This window comes from Olea europaea, chromosome 17 (assembly GCF_002742605.1).
Source record: "Olea europaea var. sylvestris chromosome 17, O_europaea_v1, whole genome shotgun sequence".
NCBI lineage: Eukaryota > Viridiplantae > Streptophyta > Magnoliopsida > Lamiales > Oleaceae > Olea > Olea europaea.
The window spans coordinates 6,018,121-6,027,843 of NC_036253.1; the positions used below are offsets into that span (position 1 = coordinate 6,018,121).

Sequence of the window (9,723 nt, forward strand, 5' to 3'; positions counted from 1 at the left end):
TAGTATATTTATACACATATATACTCTCTCTCTCTCTCTCTCTCTCTCTCTCTCTCTCTCTCTCTCTCTCTCTCTCTCAATTGAACGTCGTGCATGAAGCTAGCATGCGATTGTTTATAAATTTTGTTAGACTTTGTTCAAATGAAGTCACTTGTAGAGCGTTTGATAAGTTAAATTCAAAAATTTAAACAAAAAAAAAGTTTTTATTACCAACTAATATAAATCAAGTTTGGGGGCTCAATCGAGCACCAAATAAAATAATCTATGGAAAAAAATATTATTATTTTTAATTATTTCCTCAATAGGATATTAATAAAACAGGCTTACGTTTAAGAAGGAAAATGAAAAATGGCTTATCTTTAAAAAATAAAAAGTAGCTCAGGAAATATATATCTCCATTTTACCGTGAATGAGAAATTATCTTTCTTCTTCATCCTCTTCCTTCTATATTGGATCAACTCAAAAGTTCACGATGATGGTGGTGATGGCAGTTTTTTTTATAGTGGTGAGATGAAGTGACTGATTCATTTGCGTTGGTGGTATTTGGGATGACGACGATGGTGATTGTCGGGGGTGATGGTAGGGATGGTGGGTTGATGTCATTGATCGGTTTGAATATAAATCACTTGTCATAGTGAGGTGTTATTTAGTTTTAAAGCAACTTTCCTACTAGAAAATAGGAAAAATCCTATTTTTGTGAGTGACGACTTGCACCGTTAGTAATATATAATCCCCTTTTTATGAAGGGTTTACAAGAAATTGCTTAATGAGTACGATTATACTCGTATGGCTATTATTTTTGCCTCTAAAGATGACTTCTCCCTTCAATTTTGGGAAGGTAATTTCTTGTGATTTTTCTCATGTATATGGATTTTGTTCTTCAATGAAATTGTCAAATTTTGTGCAAGTATTTATTATAGCGTATGGGCCGCTGCATCAGCTAGACTGACGGATCCAATAAACACAAATAACTGGGCCACGCCCTATGGCTTAGTAGTGAATTTTGACGCAAATTGCACAAGAGATGAGAGTGAATTTTGGGCCATGCTCCATGACCACACCGGTTGACACATCACACACACATGAAAGCTCGGTAATATTTTATTCGTGCAGGACCCACATTTCGACTGTGAGAGGTGTGTCAACCTTTGTGTCAAACATGTGGTTGAGTAGCATTTTTCGTGAATTTTCTGTATACCTAACATTTTGCTCTAGTTTTGATAGTTCAAGATCGAGATATTCTTTTTCTCATTTTTTAAAAAATAGATAAGACATATTCTTGAACATGAGTTTATTTATTAACTTCAATTTTTATTTTTATTCTGTTATATAGGTAAATATTCGACGAGTTTCTAAGATCACATCTTGTCCCTTGATTCATCATTCTAAATTGGAATCAAGAAACTTGACTTGAATCAACAAGATGAGTAACTAAAAATCGAACAAATCATACAACAACTTGTAAACTTAACTTCGGCGTGCTCTTCATAACAATTGTACTATCATATTTATTATTGTTTTTATCAAACTTTTCGAGTCGAATGGAACGAAATAAGCCAAAATTTTTGTCTCCATTCATTAGAGTTTCAATTAAAGGACAATAGTCTCAATTATATTCTTGATTAATTGGGGTGAATCATTAAATACATGAAACCTACTATTAACTTTTTCACCAATTAAATAGTGTGTCATGTCATCGGTACTTAATATAGGCTAAACACAAATTTGTTATATAAGGACAAATTTGTTATACTTCATTTTCCATTATCCGTCCTACATTGCGATAAAACATCTTGCTTACGTATCACTTTTGGAAACACTAATGAAGAAAAAGAGAACTTACTATTGATTCCATTAACTTCACGTGACACATACCTTGACAACGATTGATCCGAGTCACATGGCACAACCAGCCTTTTATTCAGATAAATCCAATTGGACCCGCCTGTCACACCGCGCCACTCACTCATTGAAACCAATTTGTGGTGAAATTTACAAATGTTGGATTGTTTATTGTTTTTTTTAATTTTAATAACCCAAAAATTGAGTTCCACTGAACCCAAAATAATAATTAAATTACCTTTATATATCTTTTAATAATTCTCTTTTAAGTGAAAAATTACTTTATGTTTGATATGAATTTAAGGAACGTTTGGTATGACTTTAAAGAAATTAAAAGAAGTTTTGAGATTCAAAATGTGTTTTTGGATTCGTTTGATTAATTTTACAAAAATACTTTGTTTTAGAAGAGTTTTTAAAGAAATTTGACACAATGTGACTTCGTCAAGGGAAGAGGAAGATCTTTTAGAAATAATTTTCAAACATCAATTAAATAACTTCTTTAAAAAATTCTTCTGAAAAAAACAGAAGTAAAAACAGAAGTATGCCAATAAATTCTTAACTCGTTTATTAACTTTCCAGACATACTCTAATGAATTTTGACAGTGAGACGGACTGGCACGCCTTTATCGTACCCTTCAACAAACTAGCATCGATTGTTAGGTAAACAAATCATAATCAAATGCGTGTTTACTATTATCATTTCTGAGTATCTTACCATTACAAGCAAACAAGAGCTCAGGAATGGAATTAAACTTTTCCTTATTTTGTTTTGATTCAACAAGCAACTTATTTATGCATTGAACTGTTTGTAGAAAAGGGCCCTCAAAATATTGGTTTAGAAGTTCAATTCTTTATCAATCAGGTGTCAACGGAGAGATTCTATATACAGATTCAAGAAAGGGAGAGCCCACTTTATTGTGATATTTGTCCGAGGAAAGATTTGGTAAAAAGTGGGAAAGAAGAGTTTGCGTTTGCTGCTTAAAAGGCCTTCTGGGAATATAAGTGGAAGGCTAAAAATGGATTTCTGGCCGGAGTTTCTAGCAAGCAGTTGGGGAAAAGAGTTCGTGGCCGGAGGACTTGGTGGCACTGCGGGTATCGTGACTGGTTATCCTCTTGATACACTTAGAATCCGGCAGCAGAACTCAAGAACCGGTTCCGCCTTTAGTATCCTCCGCCATGCTGTTGCCAGTGAGGGGCCGTGCGCCCTCTACCGGGGCATGGCCGCTCCTTTGGCCTCTGTCTTTTTCCAGGTTCTTGTTTCTATTTCACTTTCTAATATCAATCATTTTCTCAACTTGTTATCTCTGTTAACAGCAATTTCCATCTCCTCCTTGCTTAAGAATTTGCTTGATAGGAGCAATCTGAGATATTAAATATTTGGATTTATATGACATGATAGAGTTTCCAATGAATAAGATCAATTAGCTCCTAAATCATACTCGCTTTAATGCTTTATATCTCCTTAGCTGAGAATATATACGCAATTTATAGTGAAAATACTGGGAAGCAGTTTCTAAATTAGTTTATAAATTAAGTTTTTGAAGAAATTGAGGGAGAGAAGTGCCTAAGGTATTAAGAGGAGTAGGCCCTTATATGTTGGTCTATGTTTTCATCTTCACTCGAGGAGGGATTTACATAAGGGATGTCCCCTTGGGTGCACTACCAGAGGCCTAGGGGAGTTTTCCTTTCGGATAAAATCATGACAAATATGTTAGATAAGTTTGTACAGTTTCTAAAATCAACAGGAAATATAAGGCTTCTTCTATAGCTCGACTCTGTTAGACATAAATGAATATGAGCATCATGTGATTAGTAGAAAGCAAAGCTTTTCTTTGAGTATTAATAAATGCTCGAGTTATTATGAACAAGATGAAAACTACAATTGATCCGACGTCCAAGTGTGTGGAAGTACACTGGCTGCCAGAATAAAGTGTTCATGTTGCACGTCAAACATGGTGAAAATACTCGAGGGACTTTTGAGTATTAGACCTTAGCTCTTTGGAAAAACCTAGTTTTTACCATGTACACACCAGGAAAAACACTAGTACTCGAATAAACAGTCTACCCTGTTAAAAAAGACAAAATTCACAAGAGTTCTTGTTGCAGATAACATTTGTGTGTGTGTGTGTTTCCTGCTTCTGTCGTAAATATTTCAGTGCCATGAAGTAACCTATAAGCAGCTCCTTTCCGTACTACCTTTATTTAATAAACAGATGCTAAGAGTGTGCAGTGCAAGGAAGCACATTAAGAACCAGAAACATTTCGGCAGCGAGAATGAGTGTCTTAACTTTAATAGGTCCTCTAAAAAGGCTATGGAATTTGATGTCTGTTGAAGGTCCTCTTAGCTATTCTAGACAGGGAAAAGAACTGTTAACGCTGGAGGCCTCTAGAAAGGTCATATCATTGGCCTTCACAGGCTGTCACAGGCTCGAGTCCTAGAATAGTCCATTCTTTCAAAATCATAATCTACGAACCAAATGTTGAATATACTCAAAACGTACATAGAATAACATACTACTGAGTAAGAACATGGTCCTATTAGACAGACTCTAAATGCAGAGAAAGGGGAGACCTTAAAGCAAGTTATTGGCCAATTCCTGTTCATTAATTTTCATAGTAATGCATTATGGGCACGCTTTCTTCATAAATCTAAAAGTTGTTTGCTTGCTATTGCAGAATGCCATGGCCTTCCAGACTTATGCTATACTGTCACGAGCCTTTAGCACAAACAGTACAGGAGGAGATCCGCCCTCATACAAGGGAGTTGCTCTCGGAGGAATTGGAACAGGTGCTATACAAAGCCTACTTCTCAGCCCTGTTGAGCTGGTTAAAATTCGTCTACAGTTGCAGGGGAAAATTAATGAGAACAAAAATCAATCAGGCAGTGACAAAGGTCCAATACAAGTTGCAAGAAACATAATAAGAACAGAAGGCTGGAGAGGAATTTACCGGGGTTTAACCATCACTGTGCTTAGGGATGCACCAGCTCATGGCGTCTACTTCTGGACATATGAGTATGTGAGAGAGCAACTTCATCCTGGATGCCGAAAGAGTGGCAAGGAAACCTTCAGAACAATGCTTTTTGCAGGAGGTCTAGCAGGAGTTGCTAGTTGGATTTTTTGTTATCCTTTAGACGTAATGAAAACAAGAATTCAAGCCCAGAAAGAATCTTCCCCGACAAAATACGAAGGCATTGCTGACTGCTTCATAAGAAGTGTTAAAGAAGAGGGATATAGTGTGCTCTGGCGAGGTTTGGGAACTGCAGTTGCCAGAGCTTTCCTCGTGAATGGTGCGATCTTTACTGGCTACGAGACAGCTCTCAGGTGCATATTCCACAACAACAATCAAGCAGCTATTCAAACAGAGAATTCAATCTAAAGTGAAGGCCCATTCTAGTCTAAGAGCATCATCATGGTAACCACTATTGAATGGCAATTTCATTAAATCTAAGAGGGCAAGAAATTGCATGGCATTCTATTTATAAATTCACCGATAACAGAAAAACAGCGAAGCAAAATGAAAGCACCAGGAGAAACAGACCATATAAAGACAGATAATAGTTGTTGTCCTGCATTCAGTGGTGAAGCAATAAACTCCACTGAACCATGTATATCTTGAGCACAAAGGTTAGGATTCACGAATGGCCAATTGGCCATACACAGGCTATAGCAAACAATAGCAAATTGAACGAATGCATATTCACAGAAGTTTGATGCTTATAGCAAACTACACAGTTTATTTGTTCTATTTCCTTCAATACTGAAACAGGCTCATACAAACTAGCTCGCAAAAACAATTAGAAAAATAACAAAGAAGGCCCCCACGTGGAAAAACCAAGGATACATGTCGATGAAGTCCTCAATTCTTTTCAATGTATATAGACATTCAAAATGCATTATGGTAACTACAGCATCACGAAAGTATACCTAATGAAGTTGAAACCACTAGTTCACCTAAGGCTACCTATTTGACAATTATACCCTGATACACATTGCTTGTCGTTTTTCGACTCAGACAAACATAAAAGTGTCAGTACGAATTTTGGTTTGTATTCCTTTCCCCGTAAACGCAAAGACTATAGCAGGAAGGGACAATCACCTTAATTGTTCTACTTCATAGTTTCAATGTGGTAAAAGTAAGATATATTTGACAAGGTTCTCGTCAATCTATGCGTAAGCACCTCAAGCGCGAAAATAATCATCCCTGATTTCATTTATATCCAATCCAGCGGTCTCAGCCATGGCATTTTTCAATTCGCTACTCAACTTTTTCAACATCCGTGTATCATTATAATTCTGAACTGTTGGGAATCTATTTATACATGCACAGCGGAATTTAAAATAATTTTCGATTCCCACCAAGAATCGCCTTTGTGTCTAGATAGAAATTGTGATAAGATTGTACATTTTTCAGATTTGCAATCCTTTTGCTTTTCTTTTCGTTTCACAACCTTGATTCGCCACCACAGCTGTCCAATTGTCCAACCTCCAACGGTGATCCACACAGAGAATATGATTGCAGCCTCTAGGGTTTTTTTTCTTGTGCCAGCAAGAATAATGAAAACCCCATATGGACCTCAAACCCTAGTTATTTATTTATATAAACCCAAACAGGCTCGGCCCGGTCTAGTCCAATAATTAATTAATCCAATTAATTAAACCCGGTCCGTGAATTAATTAATCCAATTAATTAATTCGAAATTATAAATAACAAATCCAATTAATTAATTTATCCAACGATTGTTAAATTAACCAATTGAAAATTTGCAATAGGTTCCCGACCACGATGCCTAACGACGTGAAATATTATTTTGATCTAATCAAAATTGATAAATTAAAACACCCTTTTAATTTATCGTCAATTCGCATTCGCCGTCCCTGATTGACATCTAGCAATGTGTCAGGGCAATACATGTAACGGGAAATGTCACGTGGTATGACAAAACCAAATTCGTTCGTTTACCGTGAAACTATAATCCCTTCGTCAATATGATCCGATCAATTACGAGATATGAAATTGTGTCAATCTCGATCATCAATTATATCTTTCTCTCCACTATTAAGTCAATATAAATCGAAAACTCCTTTTCAACTTATGAGTACACCTTGACCAAGGATTTGATCATTGACTTAATTAAATGAAACGCAACTCATAATCTCCTACTATCTAAGAGTGACGAATCCTTTATTGATCAATCACAACCTTCATACGATTCTTGACGTACCCGAACGATGTCGTATTAGTGGCCCTTTTCAGAGCAACATCCAACACCGTCAAAGTATGACTGTCCTCATATAAGGTACCATGACGACCTCTAGTCAAAGGACCAATTTCACTACCGAATGTTAGAGATTAACCACCGACACTCAGATAGTTATCCATGTGGAATCTCTCGACGGGTCTTCAATGTTTTGTTCTATAACAAAACATCCACGTGTTCATTTAAGTGTCACCACACTTTAACTTGTACTTCACAAGTAAGAAATGCCACACGTGATGGTCTATCCATAATAACGATATCCGTATCTCGTTATTACTTACGACCACGGATGATTTAAGATTCAATCAGATGTAATTTGTATCTCACAATCACAACTCATTGTGATTAACAAATTATAAATATTTGAATCTACGGACTCTATTATTTATTTAATTGTTTATTAATTAAATAATAGATCTGCCATTTAATTGCATTAATTACATATAAAAGTATTTATGTCCAAAGTTGATTGGACCTAGGGCATAATACTTACAAACTCCCACTTGCACTAGATCCAATCACTTATGTATCGAATATCATAAGTCTACATGACGATCATGTTTATACTACGACAACTCTTTGTCAGTGGATCTGCAATATTATTAAATGTGGAAATTTTCTCTTCCCTTTGCGTCATTTCTATGTATTATCTCTCTGATGAGATTATACCGCTTTAATACATGTTTGGATCATTGATGAGACCTTAGTTCCTTTGCTTTCGCAATGGCTCTATTGTTATTACAATACTATTGTATGTGATCAACAATATCAGGAACCACTCCAAGTTCATTTATGAACATCATGATCCATATTGCAACTCTTTGCTACTTCTGAAGTATCCATGTATTAGGTTTCTACTATTGAATCAACGTTTGCTTCACGTTTGAAACCTTTCCAACATACCGCTTAAGAGTAAACCAGTTTCTCCTTATGAAATCTTCTCAAGATTTCATCGATGTAAATTGGGATGAGTTAAGCAATCTTCTAGATCTACCTCTATAGATCAAGTTGCTTATCCCATATCGTTTATAAATAAATCTTTTAACAACCATTATTTCAACGATTGAAATATAGGGATGTCGTTTTAGGAATACGAAAAATGCTCCCACTATCTTCTTGTAAACACACAATTCGTTTTCAAATTTGATAAAATCAAACACTTTGACTTTTCATCAAATCTAAGATTTCAGCTCCAAGAGACTTCTCTTAACCTATAGTCACGATATGTAACTGTTGCAAACAAAACCCGAATGGACTTAAGCAAGGCTACAGGAGAAATATTTCACCAAGGTCAACATTTAACCTTTGATTCTAGCATTGCTTTGTATATATGGATATTCATATCCATATTGACCTTTTCTTTTGTAAACTATTTACAAAAGCTTATAGGCTTTATTCCATTAGGAGGCTTGACCAAGGTCCAAACCTTGTTCACTTGTGTCGAGTTTTATCTCGAGTTTCATGGCCTCTTGCCGTCTCTTTTAAGTCAACACTTGACTTTATTTTGTTGCAACTAGCAGGTTCATTCTTCTGGATCACTGATTAATGATTCGAACCTTCTTGAAGGTCGATGAGCCTACTAGATTCACATAGAGCTGTCATGTCCTCAGGAGTCTTTACTTCCTAATCCAAAGTATGTCCCATATCAGATATGGGATCAAACTCTGATTTATCTACTTGGTTAACTATATCTGTGGACTTTTGAACTCTTTCAAAATTCTATATTACTCCCACTGTCCTCTCCTAGAGTAAACATTTTCTCTAAGAAGACGATATGTCGTGAGACGAAGACTTTCTTCATGACAATAGAATTTATATTCAATTGTCTCCTTTGAATATCTCACAAATATGTATTTATCGGATTTAGTCTCAAACTTATCCGATTTAAGGCGCTTCAAATAAGCGTCATGGCCCCAATCTTTCATATAAGATAAATTGGGACTATTGTCTTTCCATAACTCGTATGGAGTTCTGTTAACCAATTTAGATGGGACATAGTTTAATGTGTTGCACACTGCAATCAATGCGTGACCTCAAAACAATTTTGAGAAATTTGCATGACTTGTTATTAATCGCATTATATGTAATAATTAACGATTCCTCCTTTTAGATACACCATCTTGCTGCAGTGTATATGAAGGAGTCCACTGCACGAGAATCTCATTCTCTCTTAGATAATCTAAATTTTATCTTTAAGATACTCTCACTTGATCGAATCTTAATGTGAAGGTATCTTTACCTCTTTGTTTCTCTAATTCTAGTGTGAATCCCTTGAACTTTTCAAGAGTTTCATGTTTGAGTTTTCATCAAGTATATTTGATCATTGATGAAATAAGAGAAACATTACCTGACATTGATCGACATGAATCCATATGCATCACTATGCATTAGACCGGTAATTGTGCTGACCTTTCTTCTTTTCAAGCAAAAGAAGATTTGGTTATTGTGCCAGACATGCATAATTTGTACTTGTCAAAATGAATTAATCCCAAGTATACATCTTTATGTAACTTTGGAATTATATTTCATCTAAATGACAAAGTCTGTCATGCCAGATTTTGGTAATAATTAGATTATAATATTTATGCCTTATAATTTCTATACTTATTATAGAATCTTTA

The 9,723-nt window shown here is 35.5% G+C and overlaps 1 protein-coding gene and 1 pseudogene across 1 annotated transcript; one reads left to right on the plus strand and one right to left on the minus strand.

Moving 5' to 3' along the window:
* The first annotated feature begins 2,404 nt into the window (after positions 1–2,404).
* LOC111366189 (mitochondrial arginine transporter BAC2-like) lies at positions 2,405–5,589 on the plus strand. Its single transcript, XM_022986885.1, has 3 exons — positions 2,405–2,502; positions 2,655–3,092; positions 4,519–5,589. Exons 2-3 carry the CDS (start codon positions 2,859–2,861, stop codon positions 5,218–5,220), a joined length of 936 nt encoding a protein of 311 aa, XP_022842653.1. The 5' UTR covers positions 2,405–2,502; positions 2,655–2,858; the 3' UTR covers positions 5,221–5,589.
* A 434-nt stretch (positions 5,590–6,023) lies between these two features.
* The window catches only part of LOC111365566, an 8,917-nt pseudogene continuing 5,217 nt past the window's right edge, over positions 6,024–9,723 (minus strand).